The 21,237-nt window shown below is 38.6% G+C and overlaps 1 protein-coding gene across 1 annotated transcript in view; it reads right to left on the bottom strand.

Annotated features, from left to right (window-relative positions):
- Nucleotides 1-20,904, bottom strand: part of cachd1 (cache domain containing 1) — a 99,124-nt gene extending 78,220 nt beyond the window's left edge. Inside the window, exon 1 of the mRNA XM_015378669.1 lies at nt 20,662-20,904. Coding sequence (XP_015234155.1) covers nt 20,662-20,904 — 243 coding nt within the window. The remainder of the gene's footprint in view (nt 1-20,661) is intronic.
- Between the last annotated feature and the right edge of the window lie 333 nt (nt 20,905-21,237).

Genomic DNA, 21,237 nt, shown 5'->3' on the forward strand with positions numbered 1-21,237 from the left:
CTTGACAGGCTAATATCCAGCAAAAAAGAAAACTCATCCAAGGACGACAACATATGTGTTTAATTCACTCCTCCATCTGTTCCATCGAACATTAGAGCTATTTGGGAATGTTCGTGGGACAAAATGTGACACACTGAAAGTTATTTCATTAACTATTGAATAACAAATTCATTTACGTGCACAACACCAGCTGTTACCTAAAAACAAAACATGCCATGGAGTTGTCAGGCATGCATTCAAGCACCATTTTGAGTTGCTGAAACAACATTTCAGCAAACTGGGCAACCCTATAACATCAGTGACTTTAGATTAAATGCCCTGCTGGGTGATCATTCAACATTCTATTGTACAAAACAGATTACCTATACCACAGCTTTGATTTTCAGCATGGCTTTTTATTATCAAATGGAGATCTGATATACGGGTACGCGGTCCTTTGACTTTTTTAAGTATTGTATATTGAATTTCTGAATGGCATCCATGAAAAATTCCAAATATAGTATAAACAACTTCTGCGCCGCCTTTTTGTTACATTTAAAGATACAGAAGGTGACGCTATCTTACGGCAACTAAAAAAAATATATATAAAAAAAGCTAAAACCCTTAGAGAGCAGGAATGGATTCTAAATTCCCTGTGTGTGTCATCCGCAGTTCATGATTTAACACCTCATCATTAAGTAGAGCACACACTGATGATTAGATTATGGTTATTTTTATATGCACTCCTTATTTAATTAAGCATAGAACCCTATAAAAATAGCTGCTAATAATGCATATTTAATACCTCTGCGAGCATGTAAACTATGGTAGGGGGGTTTGGGTTTAGGGGTACGGCAAAAAATATAGCAGGCTTTTTTTCATCAGATGTCTTAACACTAGAAATCTCTGCTGTTCAGGTTCACGATTTAATCATTGTCATGTGCAGAATTTTAAATCTGAATAAAGGGGAAGAGTTCCTCAAGGGTGTTTCACAAGTTCCTGGTATGTAAATAGAAATAGCTTCGCTGACATAAATGTGATGAGTAGAGATGCACAGTGCTTCGCTTTCAAAATATGCATAAGACATATGACTGAATTTCTCTAAGAAGAATCTGCCGTTTGGCATTTTAACTGCAGCGGTTTGTCAGTGTAACGCCACGGTTTGGCATTTCTTCAAAATCTGACTTGCTGACACCCAGCTACAAATAATAGGAAACCTGACGTTTTTCTTTATTTCTGAAATATTACTACTTATAGATATTTCCTTTCAATGTGAAAACAATGAGAAAATTAAGTTAAATAATAGTACATTTAAAAAGGCAAATTTCTCCAAGCAATAAATGATGAAGCCTTCACATTAACTGAAAGAAATAAGCTTGTTCAGATAAGGAACAGATGATTACATCATCATTACTCAGCATTTGAATTTTTTGATTAATTTTCCTACATTTCATTTGGTGTTTTGAAGTGAGAGCCAATATCTTTTTAAGATCATAAGAGGTCTGCAGATAGATGCCTCTTAGGGGTCTGGTAAGAGATTTAAAAAACAAATTCAATCAACATCATGAAAACAGTCCAAAAACGTTCAACATGAAACAGTCTTCCTGTCTAAGAGATCCTTTGAATCATGAAAGCAAAAGTAGGTAATCTGGAATAACATTCTAAGACAGTGAAGAATAAATTCAATTTTTTTCAAAGTATATCTTTAACAGAAACCAAACAGAGCATTGAATCATAAAGCAGACATCTTCATGTTTCTTCTAAGGTTGTTCATTATTTCTAACTTCTCTGTTAAGCCTTGGTAGACCTTTGGTAGAAAGACTAAACATTGAAATACAGCATAAACACAAGGAAATTAAATCTCACAGTTCATTTAACAAAGTGATACAAAAACCCACATAAACTAATTTTGAGAGTTTAAGCTCAGAATTGGTTAAAACTGCCAAGTGCTACTGTGAGGTCATTTTTACCGAAAAGACAAATGAAAACAATAAAGAAACTCACGGACCTTCTGACAACCAAATTTCCGAAATTTGGAAGGGACTCTTTTTCATATCTGCAACTCACATCTTATTCTTCACATTATTTAGTACTAAAATAATCAAAAGGCATTTCCCCCCAAAGATTTGTAAGTTTCAAGATACATCAGGGTAAGATATAAAGTAGAATGCAAAATCTGCATTTCAAAAGTTTCAAGAATTCCAACATTATAAAAAAATTAAAAACAACAACGTTCCAGCAGATGTACAGAAAGGGGTGCAGGTTTTGTGGTGGAAATACCAATAGATGCCAGACACCAATTCTAGCTGGTTGACTGAGCCAAAAACAGAGAGCAATTGGCAGAACACCAACCAGCCTATGCTGGTACCAATTATCATCTAGGAAACCAAACTTTGAGACATACCGGCTATGAACGACGATAAGACTGAAAGACATTGGAATGCTAAAATAGAAAACATTGCAGATAAAATGCCAGGAATAATTACACAAACAGTACTTTTTTCTGATCTGGAAATGTCCAGTTATTTTAGTGAGAGTTGCACGGGCCAAGAGTGTTCAAGTGGTTAGAAAAATAAAAATACTCCTTGATTTGGAGATATTTTAATCTTAGGTACTCTGTAAAACACATTGAGCAATTGTAACGTCCATGAACGGAAACACAACTAATACAGGGTTCCCACTGTGATTCTTATATGGGCATAGTGCATAGCACTTCTTTTGTATTTTCCTCTTTAGTAATTAAGCCCACTCCAATTTTTCCTCCCTGTTGGGAAAAACATTCACACGATTGGCCGGTTTGAAAGGAGTAGACTTTGTGTTTTCATATTGCTCTTTCCACGTATATGTTCAAATAAGGAGCTAAATGTGCATAAAATGACCCCATCTGCAGCAATTACGCTCATTAAAATTCAGTCTATTGGCCTAATTTTTGTGTCATTTTGACAACTTTCAGAGTAACATGCAATTGTGTTGAAGAGAAATATAGGGGAAGGAGTCCAGATATCAAAGGGCCCATACACTCATACAAAATACATGTAGTGAAAATTCAGCAGCACACTACGTTGAAACCATGTTGCCATTTTGAAGTACTTTACAGGTTAACATTTACCCAATTTAACACTGCCTTTTTGAAACCCCGCAAAAAAAGGTCAGAGCCGGTAATGGAGATTGTTGTTGAATGTAAAGGGAACGCAACTGAACTGGACCGTGCCAGACACAACCCAACCTAAATCTAGTACTAGTTTTAAAAGAGGGCTTGGCACGGTTCATCTGTGACTCAGTTTTCTGATAACAAAGCGCGCATGAGCAGACAGCATCTACTCTTATATACAGTCAGCTGACTCATTACATGGGTTTTCTACTGTGTCCAGTTTTGCATTTCACAGATCTCTTCAACTGTTCAAAACACAACTTTTTTCTTAGATTATTAACAACAATAAATAGCATAAAAAGAGCGTGGTGCGCCCTGGGATGATGTCAAGACCGAGAAGGATGCCTTCTTTGTCTGACAATACCCAAACAACGAAATATCACTAATGTAAACAAACATAAGTTCCTGAATTTTATGGGCTCCGCCATTTATGTTTGCGTAATAGAGCTGTAGTATAGTGGAACTATAGGAACGGTGCTATCGTGATGTAAATGGTCATAAGAACCAAGCTTGGCACGGTTAACTGATCCAAGCTCAGTCCAAACTTGGTGTGGATTGTTTCAGAGGGCTAGATGAAATGTGGCAATAATCAGACATTAAGGCTGATGTAAGCAACATATTGTTACAAGTCAAGATTTTAGAGTAGTAATGCCTATTAAATATACATATGTTTATAGCAAACTATAAATTTCAAATTTGTTCTTTAATTTTAATAATTACAGTCTACTGCCTTTGCCTTTTTTTTCTAATCTTTCATCAGCATCATGCAATCATGTGTAGCATAGATGGAGCTTATAGATAAACTGAGCAAGAACTGCTCCACATGATGCAATTTGTGTTTTGTGTTTGGGTATACTGGTTTAAAAAAAAAAAAAAAAAAAAAAAAGGTAAGAGTGTGACTTTACATGAATTCTTAACAATCACAGCGTCTCCATGTTTTATCTCACTCTCAGAGTCCCACAGCTCCTCTCTGCTTCCTAATTAGCAAACTGTATCACCGCCACCATCCTCCACCCCAACCCGACTTTGCCATTTTCCTCCAGAGAAACACAAACACTGCACCTCTTTTCATCTTCAGAACAGCCTTGTCTTACTGAGGCTCAGGCAGAGAAGGCAAAGTTCAACTGATCAGCCCAGGTCACTTCCTGATTGATCTTCAAAGGTAGAGGGGAGAAAAAAAACCCAGCAGCAAACATGAAACAGCAGAGGACCCAGTTTCACATACCACCACCCAAAGATACAATACCATCAGGAGCCAGGAGAAGATCACAATGGTGCAGAAGTCAGAGAAAGGACATGACTAGGGGACGGTGAGGCAGATGGTATCTTCCCAGACTGACGATGAGGCTGGGAGAAACAAACTCTAGATTTTTATGCTTTTTAAAAAAAAACCCTGTGAGTTACTGCCACATTTCATTTCCCTTAGGATTAAGAAAGTTTTTTTTTTTTTTTAGCTGAATTGAACTCCTTAGCCTTACATGTTCCTGCTATAAAAGAAGATGTATTGTCAGTAGATAAATCCATAAAGAGGGCCGTAGATCATTCTAGTTGCAATTATTTTTTTTTGTATGATTTGTACAAGGAGCTGTTCATTTATGTTTTTGACTACTATCTTAAAAACAGAGCCTACACGAGACAAGTTTCAATGAAACATTTATAAATTGCTGTTATACTTTATAGAAGTCCGTACAACAAACTCCTTAAGCTTTTTTCATATTTTCTGTGAGATTTCTCATGTCTATTTAAGCTGATTTCTCAAGTGTGAGGGGATCGATGTCCTCCCTCTGGTCAGAAAGAAGAAACCATGTGCTGGCATCGTTACCTCTCTGTAGTTATTACGCGCTAACGGGAGGCAGAGGAGCGCACTTCCTGGTTGTTTGCAATTCCTTTATCGCACCGCTAGATGGGAGTAAAGCTTCCACGCCGACTCCCAGGCAACAGGTACAGAGTATGAAAATGACATAGAAGAAAAATCTGATATTTTAAACAAATTTACACCCAATTCTAATTTTAGACCTAATAGTACGCCTGAACTATTTTGTCTTTCCAACCAGAATGATACAACCTCCTTTATTTGCATATTTTTTTAAAGTTACAAAGTGTTTATACAGCTATACCTTGATTAGTTACTCAATCATGGACAGAAAAGCTGTTTTTTTTTTGTTTTTTTTTAAGTTCTCTAAGAAACCTCATACTAAGTTACCAGGCTGACAAAAGGAACGCATGCGTCTATCATACTATAAGTGGTCCAGCAAGAAAGGTTGGGACCACTGTATGTCCTGAACAATGCAAGCTGAACATTAACATGGATTAACATGGAAATGATCCAAGCCAAATATTCCCTAAAAATCTATTTTGACATCAGGCTGACCCACCTGGTAAAAGTGAAAGGATGAATATCTTAAGCCGGGAATGCACTGTGTGATATTTTCAATCATTGCACACAGCTATAGCTCACGCTGTATGACAAAACCGCAGGGTTAAAAACTTCACAGCTCACGATGTATGTTCTCACACTGTGCGACCTGACGCTCTGATGCGATCTACCTGCTCACACTGTACGTCTAAAAACCATGTCGGACTCAGCAGTGAGATGGCGCTACTCGGACTAGTCTATCCGGAAGCCAAACGAGTAGAAGAGGAACATAAAGCTCACTAGAGAGAAACACACTGCCTTGGCAATTTGTGCAATTTTGTGTGCTGTAAGCCCTAGAAAGAAAAGGCGATGACATATTTGGACAAAGACATGGCTGAGTTTACGTGGCCACTACGGTCTGTCAATTATACAGAAAGAACTTCATTTCATTCGCACCCCTGCCATGCGTTTTAGTCTGAGAGGAAGAAGAGGAATCCTTGTTTGCGCATGCCCACTGAGCAATTTGCCCAATATGACAAACTGGAAAATTCACACAACTGAAAAAATCGTCCCAGAAAGGGCAACAAAATCGTACAGCGTATGCCCGGCTTTAGGGAGTTCGGGAAGAGCTCTGACTTCAAACCTATTCAAAACCGGTGACCCGTGCTTAAAAGCCTTGCCCATGGCTACAAAGTAATTAATTTAAACTGGCTTCTCTGTTTCTAAAGAAAATGGTCAAATTTTTAGCCAGAATGAATACTACTGATATCTAATAACAAAAAAGTGGAGTTCCTTTGAACAAGAAAAGTTAAATTATATGTATAAAATCTTTTATGTTTAATGCTGAACTTAAGTGAATGTTGATAAAAAGCTAAACTTTCCTTCCTTCTGATGCTGTGCTTCATCTAAAGGGACATTTAAGCCAATTCATCAACTTATTCACACAGGTGATTGTCAACAAGTTGGAGTGAATTCTTTTTAAATGGACCAAAGGAACTAACATTCAGAGAGAGTTCGGACATTTTACGTTTTAGGTTTTTAATTATCATAAAGCTAAATTTCTCTGTGGTAGCAGATTTCTAAACGGCCAGGCAGAAAGAAGTTAAACCGACTGAGCCAACCTCCATGACTCCTTGACTTTATGACCCTTGAACCCTGAGAAGTGTTTTAACTCCTCACCAACTGACAACAGAGTGCACTGTCTGTTTTTTATATTGGCGTCTCAGACTGCACTCTGTGACAGCCTGCCATGCAGAGACGGGATCTGCTGCACAAAACTCCTTTGAATCTTCTTTCTCTCGAAACCAACACACCTAATTTAGCATTTTTCCCCCTCCTGCTCTCTACCTCGGGGAACTACCCTGAAGGCTTGTGTTACATATGCAAGGTCACATCTTTACCCACGAATATGCACCTATACCTCCACGGCAAATCAAAACAGGCATGAAATATGGATGGATCAGTGAACCCAACTTTCTTGAAACTGAAGGGTTTCTGTATGGAACGTAGAGGGAAAGAGCAGGTATAAGCAGGAAAAGAAACAAGGGTGGGGGGGGTCTTGTAGGAGAAAAAAGAAGTCCAATGTGCTTCTACACAGTAGGAGTTCCAACTCTCTCCTCATTGAGAATGCAAAGCCTCTTCAGCAGCAGTGTGTATGCAGGCTGAGGGGGATGGGAGGGCTTCAAATCCAACTATTCTGGGGGAGGGACCTGGGTTCTAAACTCTACTGCTTGTCCCCCCCCCCAATGCGTATTGTAACAGACCCCCACTCATTCCTACTCCTTCATTTTAAGTCTGGGCCCACATGGCCAGTCAGGAGAATGACTTGACAAAGGATGGGCTTTGGTTGTGTTATTTCGGTTGCAGTGCACCAAATAAGGCCCACAGGAATCTGAAACGCCCCACAAAGAGAAACAAACTAACTTTTTTCCTGAAAAACAAAACGATGCGTTGAGGAAAGAGGGAATTTGTTTTAAAAAAAATAGTAAAAAATAGTGGATGGATGGACAGATGGATGAATGTTTTAGAAAAGAACACCAATAATTTTCCATATCCTGTTTTCTTTTTCCATACTTATCAGGGCCTTGGAAACACAGACTTAACATTATCAAGTTTTTAGACTGTGCATATTTCTAAACACAAGTAAACAGCCCATTACATTTCCCATAAACTAAGCTCTTTGAAGAACTTCGCTGGTGCTAAATGCTGCACTAAACAGATCATCATGTTTCTCTTCCACAATAAAAAAAAAGAAAATTTGAAAGTTTTTAGCTAATATGGAGAAGAATTATAGTCTGTTTTTATGTAATTATTTAGCCTTTTCTTAACCCGTTTAGTCCCAGAGAGACCTGTCCAAGAGGACAGCAGCATATGATTTAGAACATATAAAACATAAAACATATAGAACGGATTCAAAACATTAAAGCTGCAGAACTCTAACCTAAAACAGATAGACACAGACCTAATTGATTGCAAGGTTTTAACAAGAATTTTTAACTTCTTTCAGCATCACAAAGGTTAGTTAGCTGTTAGTTCCTGGATGCTCTTTGTACAGGAGACCATCTTAACAGCTACAAAAAAAAAAAAAGGATATTTTCATTAAGGTGGGAGGAAAAAAAACTCTCTCAAGGGAAAACGAGGCATCCAGTTTGATTAAAGCTGCCTCTGATACTGCAGTGTTTCCTCTAGTATTTTACTTTTACTGTGGTTGTGGGCCATAGGGTGGTATTGCGTATCGGAACTATGATAATTTACGTTATTTTATTACCGTAATCCACACTGCATACATCTAATGTTACCAAAAAAGACAGTAATTAGATGCACACTCATAACGGGGTGGATAAATGATTCAAACTGTGTGTTAATCAGTTAATTATTTGAGTGCAAGCGGAGAGACTGACTGCAGCTCTAGGTGCTGTTATGAAACAGTAATGGTAGATTTCATGTGAACACGCTCGAAACACAATGACTAAATTTCTCTCTAGTTGCTTTTTTGATTAAAAAAAGTTTGTAGAGCGACCTGAAAGGTCCCCAAATATAACGTCAAAGTTTCTAAGGAGCGACAGTGGACTGTCATCTGTAGTTGTTCCTTTACTACAGAGAGCTGCTCAACACACTGTAGGCTCATGCTGGCAGATTCACTGTAAGCCAGAGAGGAGTAAGAAATGGAAATGTTTGTATACACTCTGTGTGTAAACAAAGGCTACGTTCACACTGTAGGCCTTGATGCTCAATTCTGATTTTTTGTGAAATTATTTTTTTTTTTTGCGTTGCCGTTCATATTTCCAAATATATGCGACTTGTATGTGATCTCCTGTGTGAACTGCAGTCATACAACGCAAGTGTCCCGCATGCACAGTAGAGGACGCAATGACATCACAAGCCAGCGTGCTCTGTGTTTACGAAAATAAACATGGATTGTAGTACAGGAGCGCATCTAGCGATCTTTCACAACCATAAAAACATAATCTTTTCAAGATGGTTAAACATGAATACTGCTCTCCACATCGTCGTCCGCCATGGTTGTTGTTTTCCTTGCCCCTTCTGCGTAGCAAGACCCAGAATAATGACCATTGTCGGGCATTAATGGCATTCAGGTCGGATGAATGCGACCTAGCCGTTCAGACACAGGTGGCAATTGGAAAGATCAGATTCGTATCGGATTCAGGACCACATAGCCAAGTGGCCTGGGTAGCATTGGAAAAAATCGGATGTGTTGTTCAGACAGCCATGAAAAGATCAGATACAGGTCGCAATGGGCCAAAAAAATCGGATTTGGGTCACTTCAGGCTGCAGTGTGAATGTAGCCAAAATGAAAATAAAGTTTCTCCAAGTCTAAGGTGTTGGTTTTTTAACATAAAGAAAATGTGAACGTTTCATGAATTTAAACTCTTATTTTGCAATGTTTTAGCATATTTCTCATCTGTTCTGAAGGAGTTGCAGCTCTTATTTTGCTGATACCTGTAATTGATATCAATTACATATAGCAGAAACCCAGACCATGGACTTTCTTCAGAGTAGATTTGCTATCTATGCTCTTCAGATCGGTGCCGTTTCTATCATCCCCAATCAGGGTCTCCGGTGAAACTGGCTGCAACTCTGATTACCTAGAACAAATCTTCAAGAGCTAAATGCGGGATTCATTGAACAATCAGAACAAACAACAACAAACTTATAACAGGCATTCATTGTAAAGATAAAACAACAGAAACTGTAATTAAAGGACATATTTTTCCTAAACAACGTGCGGCACGCGGATACTTATATCAGATCATCGTGTCTGATGAGGACTTGACGCCAAAACCTCAACTGAAAAGAAAGCTGAGATTACATTTATGATTACCATAAACAGCTTTCTGATAACACCAAGTGGGATATCTGGTAAAAGGCATCAAAAAAGGTAATGATGTTTTGTCTAACTCAACCACATTTTGATTTCATCCCCGACCCCTGAAAAAATGTTCAGCCTAGACCTCTAGCAGGCGTACTGCACTTCAGTGTAGATCAGTTTAGGATATGAGGAAAAGAGATAGAAGGCTAGAAAAAAATGGAAAACACAGGCAGATTAAATTTGAAGGATGGCAGGGGCTGCAAAAACACTTCAAAACCACTTCGAGTCAAGCCCAAACAAACAGCCACCCCCTTTCTGCTGAGAAATGTGGGAAAAAGATCAAAAAGCGCTGGCATGAATGATCTGGCCACGTCAGGACAGAGATTTAAACCACAACAGCTGGCGCATGTAAGGAGAACCATCAGTTTAAAGCTCCGTTGAGCAGAAACTAAACAGAGTTCAGTTACTCTGGCATGAATGTGTAAACTAGTGCAGGTCAATATTTCAATATCAATATGTATCAGTAATTTTCAGTGACTTTAACCAAATTTCCAACATTTTATTATACATTTCAGTCTACAATTCCAGCATTTGTCAAAGACTGCTGTTCCAGGTTCGATGTAGTTTTATGTGGGAATTTTTAAGGCAAATATTTCAACATGGCAGAGTAATGGTCATAACTCTGTACAAGCATCTAATGTGAGCATCCTTGGCAGTCTCAGGTTTAAAGTTCAATATCAAAATTATATCTTATTGACCAAAATTAATAAATGCATTGAGTATAAGTCGGAATTTTAAATGTAGGATGCTCACAATGTTGGGAGTGGTGCCCCACAATGGCAGCCCACTGCTCCGAGAGGGGATGGGTTAAATGCAGAGGTACATTTCTCCAATGTGAGACCAATAAAATTAAGTTATTTTTTGGGGGGGAGGGGCGGCCAAGTGGTTAGGGCATAGAGCTTTGAATCCTGAGGTTCTGAGATTGAGCCCGACTCCCACAGACTGCCACTCTGGGTCCCTGAGCAAACACTCTTAACCTCACACTGCTCCCTGGGCGCCGCAAAATGGCAGCCCACTGCTCCCCAAGGGAATGGATTGAATGCTAAGATTTCATTTTGTTGCTCTGTACTTGTGACAGTTTAATGACAATAAAAGCTGAAAACAAAAGTAAAAAAAATTGCTTATTTTTACAAACAGTAATAAAAACAAATACCAGTCAATATACAGTAGAGAGCAAATATATAAACATGCATGTAACCAAAGCAGGCTGATAAAAACAACAGAGCAGTAGAGCAATGAGCAGAGTGTGAAGGATGCTGAGATTAATTAAATATTAAATACATAAGCAGTTAGTGAAAAATATTTGTTTCTGATTAAAAAAGGCCCCAAGTGACAAAAAAAAATTCTTTAAAATGTTGTGCAGAATCGGTGCATCTACTGGAGAATCTAATGATGATGATCTGCTCATAAGATTCTTTGCAAATAAATTCAGGCATTTTTGTGACACTACATTTTTTTAAAATTATTATTGATTCATAAACACTGACCTTATTCCAAGGTAATTGAGGCTTCCCTAGCATTTCATATTCATAGTATTTCTCCACATTAGTATAATTTAAGTACTGAGTCATTAATCCACAATCCCTTAATACATCAATCTCAGTGTTGAGTTTACTATCTTTTTACCACCTATTTTACCACAAAAAGCATCTTTCTGACCCTTCCCAGACAGAGAGCTCAGTTTGCCATTTCTTTTTCTGTTCTTGGATATCTGCTATGAGGTTTTTTAAACGACGATTAGCCAAAAAACCAACGGAAAGTTCACCCTATAGCTCCTCAGCGACCATTCCATGGGTGATTCAGGTTCATGCAAATCCTTTTAACCATCTTTTACAAGCATCACACCACAAGGTTTATGGTTCTCTATCCTGGAAACTGAAGCCCAGGGAACTTCAGTGTGTCTGGTGTGTGTTTAATCTAAAGACAGGCCCCTTCAAGGCAGTTTGACATATGGATCCTGCCTCCCACATGTCTGGATACAAGCCAACACTCAAACATTTTGTCAAACAGCTTTTAGGGCTGATATGTTGGGGATTCTATAAGGTGATATTTAAAAAAATAATAACTAAAATCCTAATTTTACAGAAACTACATCCAAGCCATTTAAAAGCAAAACACAAAACTTTTTTAAAAATGAATTATATTTCAGCTAAACCAGATAAACAAACTTTGTTTTGTTGTTAGCTGCAACTTGGGAATTTAAATCCTGTGGTCGTGCTTAAAAACAAGGATGCATTCTTTTATTTTAAGTCTCAGCAATAACAGTCATGGAAGAAAACACAGACGCAGATATTTCAGCAAATCCTCTAAGGGCTTATAAATCACAAAGACTCATCATTACGAATAGGCGGTGGAAGACGAGTTCTGCACTCGCAAAGCAGCTCGAGGATGACTAATAGGAAGCACCTGTAGCTCCGTCAGCCTGCAGACATGTGAAAGCAGGTGAAACAAAATCTCACAATTCCGGATGGGATTAATCTTTTGGTACAAAGCATAAGGTGTAGCTGTTTGATTCATTTCAGCTGGTTGTATAGCCGGACGCAATCAAAAGCATGAAAAATAAACCCAGGGTCTAAAATAAAAAATGGTTTGCAGGCAGTGGTATGTGCAATGAGTCTCAGAGAAAAGTAACCTTGAAAGAGCTCAGAGCAGCAAGGCTCACGAAATCTTTGAAGCTTCTACTGCAGAGAGCGTAGCAGGAATTCTGATGCCCTGCTGTATATCCTCAACCCCCCTTCCTCCTCCTCTTCCAACTGGTTCAATATAAAGGGAGGATAAAGAGCAGAGCCAGTGTTTATCCAGCTGAGGGACAATAACAAGGAAAGTACTAAAATGAGTGATGGAAGGTTACAAAAAGGCTGGAGAAGTGGAAAAAAAAGGAACAGGGGAGTATGTGTCTGACAAAGCAAACTTATTGGAGTCCAAGTTAAAGGAAAGCACAAGGGATCGGTCTGGGCTCTGCTGCTTTTGGATCGAATCCAAGCCAGAAAAATTACAGGCTAAACACAGCAGCAGTGCAAAACCATTTCCTCTTTTCTTCCATCGATCTGAAATCAGAATCTGTTTTTTAGTCGATGGCCACTGGTCCATAGACCAACAAGCCCCCATCCATCATACTAGCCACCAATAGTTCAAATCCACCTGTTGCTCTACAAGCAAAACTCTTTGTAGCTTCAGATTGAATTTTTTTTGTATCAGTCTGTGAAGTTCCCCATTTTCTCTAAACATTAAGATGATCCTCGTCAAGACGCTCAATTCTAATGTACAGTTTAAAACATATTTTCTATGAACTTCGCACAGTTGATATAACAATTAAACAATTAGTACAAATAACTGCTTTTTAACTATAATATTATTATCAAAAACAACACAATTTTCAAATCCTAGAGGCTCTGGTATTTTCATCACTTTAAATTTAACTGAACTAAGACGTTACCTTCCTGACTCCAGGCCTCTAGTTGCACTATCTGGGAAGAGAGAGTTGGATCTAGTGCACAGATCTATACATGCTAGCTAGAAATCAGCCCTTTTCCACACAGGAAGTAAAGTCATGCATTCAACAACATGAAAAAAATGAAACCCTTAAAGCCTGGAGGCAGAAATAAAACTAAAACTTTATTTGGCAGGTTAGACAGCCTCCTGCATTTTAAAAGCCTTGGCAAAGTCTTTTGTCAGACTGGAAAATAAGCTTTAATGTGGACCAGCAACAAAGGAGAGACATAAAACCTACAGTAAATGCTTAAAACACCGATTATAAAACCAAATACATCTCTTAAGGGCATTGTGGGTTTTTTCAATGTCAGCTGGGGATGAGAAATACAGCTCATAAATTATATGTCAATATTACAATCTGCAGGCCTGTTTTTGTTGGAGTTATGCGGCATGCACCCAAATCTGGTTTACATTGGACAGGCTCATATTTTAGCAGGACTATGATAAACTGATGCTTTTTTATTTTAGAAAGATTGTGTGAAATTTGATGTACTTAAAGGGAATATAATGTTTTACTCATTTTGAGAAAGTGACCTCTATCATAGAAATTAATCGATTTCATATTTTAATGCTGATACAGATAATTTTTTATATCTACTGCCGATATTTTAGATCTATATCTCTTCAAGACAAGCTTACTTATTTTTACTCCAAATAACGAAGTGATAGAAAAATGTTACACAAGCCATAATTTAAAGAAAAAAAATCTATAACCATTATTTTTTTTTATTAATCATTTATAGCAAATGGAGGGGAGCAGCAATGCATGCACTACATGTGATCTCAAGGACTGGCTGCTGAAAGCACTAATGAATCTGAGAATGCACACGTACACAGATACAAAGGTAAAAACAAATCAGTCGGCGGATTGCATCAGTCAATTTCTGTTGAACGGTATGGTCTCTCTACAATATCAATGCATTGGAGAGTTTCCCAGATATTTCTCAGTAATATGAAACATTAAAAACAAAAAAAATTGTCGAAATAAAACAAAGACTTCAGAAAATAAATAGGGTTTTAATATAAAGATTAAATTTATCCCAAACAAAGTGATTCTTCTGAACAAGTTGATGAGCAACCCCTACCTCATGAAATCTGCAACTGTTCTCCAACTGAAGCAGGAGAAAAATAAAAAATCACCTGAGAAAAAATAAAACCATCCTGGATATGTTGAGCAAGAAACAGGAGAAAAAATAAATAAATAAATAAATAACATTAACTGGAGCAAAGCATCATCGGCACAGGTTCCCATCCCACGGGTAACCTGCTAACAGGCTGGTTAGTCTCAGATTACACAGCCGTATAAGAATGAAGGGTGGAGCGCAGACAACTACAATTACATTCCAGATTCTCAGACACTCATTCAACAACAAGACCCTTCCATGAAACAGCCCTTCAAAAGATGTGCAACTGAAAAATCACTCAAATCATTGTAGGAAATAATACAAAATCCACTGAAAACTTTTTTTTTTTTTTTTTACATGATTTTTAAATATTGTCTTGATAGCTTTTTTGGAGCTGCCATTCTGAACACCAAGCACGCCAAACAAAAATTCCTTTTTTTATTAGTGATAAATCTTTAAAACCTTTCAAGGGACATCTTATGCTCTCCTTACTCTTTTATCAAAGGCCAGATTTGTAGAGTGCTCATTATAGTCCAGAGTCCTCTTCCAGAGTTAGCATGGGCCCCTGAGCCACTTCGGATTAACACCCTGACCGCCGACCCTGTCAGTGACGTTGTTGACCGTTTACAGCTGTGCCAAAGGATTTACATTTTTACCTGATGGACTAAGAAGTGCTTGTGGCACGTCCATAGCTTAGTTTACAGTTTCCAGATAACCTTTGAAACAGCAACAAACAAACGAAAAACAAGGGACTTGTCGTTTGTTTGTGTTTGCGATGTCATTAGTTCACCGATTTTCACAAACAAACCTTTAAGGCCTTAATAGAACAGCTGGAATTGTCGTTACAAACAACAGCAAAAATGTGCTGATCAAAATCAAAACATGATCTATTTAGCTCCTCTCAGATGATAACCAATTACCCGGTGTGACTATCACTGGTTTTGTTGCCGAAGCATTTGGTTGCTAAGGCGGTTGCTATGATGCGTTTTTGGATTTGGCTGAACAACCAATACATTTTCTTATATTTTACTAGTCGTTATTAATAACCGTCCAGTCCTCCCTGAGACATTTTTTTTAGCTCCACTCCTTTTCGTAAATAGCTTTTCATCCCATCTTTAATTTTTTTTTTTTTTTAAGACAAAACTGTATTGGCAAAAATATAGATGAACAAGTAAACAAATAACAGGATTTAAACATCTCTGCATATATTCCAAAAAAGTAAAAAAAAAAAAAACACTGGACTTTGTTTCCAAGTTTGAAGATGTTTCGTTTCCCACCCAGGAAGCTTTTTTAATTCAAAATGTCAGAAATAGCATTGAGTTCAAGGCTTTATAGGGTGGACCAAAAACAAAGCCTTGTTTTGGCTTAGAAAACATGCAAATTGAAACGGTCGAATAGGTCCGCCTCTATGGAACGGGGGTCGATTGGTTTCTTTCTTTCTTGCCTGTAATACCCAACACCGGCATTGTCTTTAAATGGGGGGTCGTTAAAGGCAATTGTTGGAATGGCTAAACAGGCGAGGTGTTCCCCTGTAAGGGGGTGGGGGTTGTGATGATAGCAGGAAGGAATCATCCTCTTTGTCCAAAATGTGAACATTCTGGTCACGGGAAGCGAAACGTCTTTAAATTTGGAAACAAAGTCCATTGGTTTGTTGTTGTTTTTTTTGAATGACTATAGACATGGATGACTGAGAATCTTCACCAGCATCTCTACATACATACCAGAGTGATTTATTTCAGAAAAATATACAAGTTAAAATGCTGAAATGCCTTAAAGTCGTAGGGATATGGCTGTTCGAACAGTTGCATTTCCAAATTCTCCCGAGTGGTGCACGACTTTACACCAGTGAATAAAGGGAATGTGATTGCTTGTTTATCAAGAGGGCGGATTGTTGTGGCGGAAGGTTCGCAAGCAAGTTTGGTTGTGGCCAGTTTGTTGGAAGCATCTTGCTAACCAGTTCGCAACTTAGTGCTAGCAGGTTCCCAAAGGGAAATTACATTGGGACCAAGTAGCACTTAGCAACGACAGCGGAAACATGCAAGAGGAGGAGAGTTTCAGTCAGAGGTCACGGATGAGTCTCCTCCATCATACATTTTTTATTCAGAGGAGGAAAGTGGGAACGAAGTTGTTGTGGAAGAGGACGCCAGGGCGGCAGAAGCTTGGTTTGGTGAAGAAGGCTTACAGCCGTATATGTTTGAGCCCTTGCATCGCAACAGTGACAGTTCGCAACGCTCTGTTAGCTCTACGCCTGCTGAAGACAAAGACGTCCATGCCCGTGAACACTGGGACGGAACTCAATAGGAAACTAAATGATTCTTATTTCAACCGTTGCGTACATTAGCTGCGACTTATGAATCAAGATGCTATGACCGAAAAAAATTTGATTGACAGATGACCGTTGATATTTGATTGGCCGAATTTAGGTGTACCAGCTGACGTATAATTAACTGGCCTGCATACGATAATAAAAAAAAAAGAACACAGATTTTAAGACAGGATTTTTTTAAAAATAGAAATAATTTTAACTTTTGGGACAATACATTTATATACATGTTTAAGCCAGAATGATTTTACATTTAAATATGACTTCACTACGACTTTAAGTTTTAAAATAAAAGGATGTAATGTAAAATAATCTAGAAATTTGGCAGATTTAATGAACATCTAATTTGTATTGTAAAAGTGGAGTTCTTCTACAAATAAAAATGATTTTTTAGTTACCAAAAAAAAAAATTAAACAACTTTTCCTTTCATTTCAAAATTCAGCACATTCTGATGTGTGAAATATATTAAAATAGTGGCAGCATCACAAAGTATGAAAATATTTAGGGGTCAAACATTCCTTTGAACTACTACCTGGAAAGAATCTGCAAGAAGCAGCAACATATAGAAGAAAAAGAAAAGCTCAGATTTTTAGTTATCTTGTACTAATTAATGGGGAGCGTAGCAACCTCTGCATTATTGAAAAGTGAAGCTACAATTCATCCAAATATTACCAATTATTGAAATATCTTTGGCCTAAAAAGACATAACTAACAAAGCAAACATTGTTCTTATTTAGCATAAATCTTTGGGACACAGAACAGACTGCACCACAAAGCTCATGGGATCAAGTCCACACAGCTTTTCATCCACTCGGATCTGGACAGCTGCTTTCTCACATGCGACGCATGTGAGGAACTGCAGGGAGTGACTAAAAGCAAACTTATACACTGCTCAGTTAAAAACATTTAGAGGAAGAAGAAAAAAAACTGGAATTTCCACATTGTGTACAAAACAAAAGTGCTCCGATCGTGTCTGCATGAAATGCATCTCAATCAGTCAGACAAGCTTCCCGCAGAGACGGATTCTCACAGCTTATGCAACAACATGACAGCTCTGGGGAGCTTCCCCCGACACATCGGAGTGACGCCGAATGCCACTTTTTTGCTATAAATTTTAAATCAGTCATAAAAGTTTAAACGGAGACTGACAAAAGCTAAAATTGTCTTCTAATTAATCGCGTCTTTGTAGTCGACAGAACGGCTTCTGTATTATTTGAGAGAAAAACAGCCACTAATTCTGTGTATTTATAGGAAGAAAAAAACAAGAATAATGCAGAGACAAAGCTGCAAAAATAAGTCAGGGAGGGGGGAGAGAAGAGAGGGAGCACAAACTGGGGCTTGGGGAGGGGATGAGCAGTGACAACAGCGGATCTGCTGGGATCAGAGGAAGCCCTCAAAGCCGACTCCCGGTGCTGGGATGAAGGCAGCTCAGTGAGGAGGCAGAGGAGATGAAACAACATTTGGGGCCTAGTCCCCCCCTCCTCCACTGCTGCCTTGCCTCTGTGCTCCAGGCTTGTGAGCTCCTCTGCCTCTGAAGTGCAAAACACCCCCAAATGCCTCAAATCCACCCAGCAACCACCACCCCTGCACCCTGCCATTTGGTGTGTTTATAGCACTCTGCATGGATGGACACGACAGGGTTTGGTTTGAAGGTGTTCATACGGTCTGCTTCCAATAAGCCACAGCTGCAATGAAATTAAAAGGTTTTTCATGCCTGATAACTGCTTTAAAAAATACCAATTAATTAGTTAGGACAGAGAAGATCCCTATTCCTATTCATTAAATGCGCTGAAACTAAAAACTCCCAACATTAGCACCCAAACACATCAGCACCATTGTTTGATTCAGAAATAGGGATAATCCTGTGAATCCTTCATTTTCAACTCTCGTTTTCCCCTTTCATGTTTTATAGATCTTTAATTTTTCTTTCAAACTCTAAAATCAACAGATTACACTTGATAGACATCAGTTTATCTCTAAAACAAGAAGGTCAAGAACTTGCTGTTCATATAAATGGAGTAAAACATAACACCAACATCCTGAACCTATTTGGTTCTGTCAGCTTGTTGCTGTTGTTTGGTGCAGTTTGGATTTTCTGCTGGAATCAAACTACTTTTTTAGGGAAAGAATATACCTTAATGGGAGAGATTGCACTGCTTGCCAGAGGCCTAGCCAGAAAATTTTAATAAGGGTGGCAAGGCAATAACCAATGTACAATGAGAGGTGGCCAGAAGTAGATACGCACCAAAACCTCACGGTCAATCTACACTGTTCCAACAGGAATATTAACAAGCAAAACATCCATATTTTCTAAATAAAGAAAAACTATACTTTCCAACAGCCTTTTCTAACAAATAGACGCATATATATTTAAACATCTGTGCTAAATAAAAGGCATAGTGGATAAAATTCTTTCAGGTTTGAGTTTTGAGCGAACGTCTTTTCCATTGTTTACTTACCTACTTTTATCAGTAATCATTCCGAATAAAATTGACATTTACAAGTACTAATATCTACATAAATTGATTATTTAATAATTTTTTATTAAAACAGTTATTTATCTATGATTTGCAGAGACATTTTCTCTTTACCCCATAAAACAAAATCTATTTCTGAAGAGCATGCATTCTGTACTTATCTTTAATGTTAGTATATTGATGTGCAGAATCAACCAGTGTTTTTGTTGTAAAGTAATCTTTTGTTTGTTTTGTTTTGGAATATTCCAATTGAGAGTATTAGTGCGGCCACCATCTGTATTAGAGGGAAATAAATGGTAGGGGTGGCCAATGATTGGCTAAGGGTGGCCATGGCCACCCCCGGCCCCCCATCTAGCCTGGATTTGTGCATTTCTAAAACACACCCGGCAGTAACCTTTTTAAACTGTAAAAGAAAATGGATGCACCATAATTTTTTATATGCGTTTTGAAATTGATCCAATTGCTCAAAACCAGAAAAGCACTCATCAGCCTCATTTCTTTTGTAATTTTAAGTAATTGAAATGTATGTTTTTGTTCTTTTCCATTAACAATGTAAAATGGAAATACGTGCAGCAGATTCAGCTGAAGAAACAATCATTTTTGAATCAAACTGAACATGAAGGAATTTCAAAATGAACCCCAGCAGCGGTGCATCAAACCACATGTAAAAACCTATTTAAAACAGCTGCTGTTGGTTGGGAAGAAATAGAGGATCCTTCTACATTTTGATGCATGTAAGGACATTCCTTGAATGCATCTCCTGGAGGAGAAACTCTGAAGACCACACATGCATTTAAATCTGTTTTAAATGCACGTTTGATTTTAAGATCTAAAATTCTATCTGATGACACAGACCATTTTTATACTTAACTCCACATGTGCAGAAAAGTTGACCAACTGGACAATTGCGCGTTCTTTGATTGCTGCATCTCCGCAATAAACACATTTATAGGCAGTTTGAATAGCTCTGTTGGGGTGAGGGGTGAATTGGCCTTATTTGTGATTAAACTAGGACAGAGCAGAGCATTTAAAGCAGACTGTTAACTAAAGCCACTGGATAACAGATGATTAAATGCATAGAAACACGGATTATTTCTTTGATTTGGTGGCAGGCCCTTCTGCAGAATGTCTCCTGATGCTATTCCTCGTTCAGATTGAAGGAAGGACCCTATGCTGATGCTCCACATTAATGCAGCCAAACTTCAAAGCATTGCTTCAGCGCTGCAACGCCTCAGCTTATTGTTTCATAACAATCCAACGCTTCCTTAAACACGGTTAGTGCGCATGCAAGGAGCTCCACATTAGTTAACAATTAACTAATTATTAAAAAACTATAGATTTTCTGCTGTTTTCTTTTTTTCTTCCTACCTGCATCGTAAATACTCCCAGCTCCTCCGAGGACAGTTTTTTCATTTGCTCCGCCAAAACTTGCGCTTCTTTCAGGATAGAGAACTCCGTGTGTTCTTGGCAGTATCCACCAGAGAGAGCCCAACAAACCAGAACTAGGCGCCAGGGGAAAGGCAGCAGCGCGCGGCGGCGCACGGGAAGCTGTTTATCCCGGAAAGCAGCGCCAGTCATCGGCGTCCGAGGCTCCGCAGTCCGCCTCGCCATGGTGGCAGGAGGGAACACGGAGTGTGGACCGCTGAAGTGGTGGCGAGGGGGGAAAAAAACAAACAAACAAAAACAAGAACTTGAAGGGAAGTTCTTTTGCAACTTTATAGCAGAGTATGCCCCCCCTCCTCCTCCGCGGTAAGAGCCTCAAGTTCTCCCAGCAAGGCAAACCATCGCGCCCCCTTTACGGTCCCCAAATTAAAGAGGTAAATCCATGCATGGTAGTAGATGTGTTTATGATGTTTTCTTCCGTTTTCAGCGTTGATCCTCCTCTTGCCGTCGCTCCAACTCCTGGAAGTCTTTCAAAGTGTGTGAGAGCCGGAGATTCACCAC

The sequence above is a fragment of the Cyprinodon variegatus genome, unplaced genomic scaffold, assembly GCF_000732505.1.
Source record: "Cyprinodon variegatus isolate N-32 unplaced genomic scaffold, C_variegatus-1.0 Scaffold176, whole genome shotgun sequence".
In the NCBI taxonomy this organism is placed as follows: domain Eukaryota; kingdom Metazoa; phylum Chordata; class Actinopteri; order Cyprinodontiformes; family Cyprinodontidae; genus Cyprinodon; species Cyprinodon variegatus.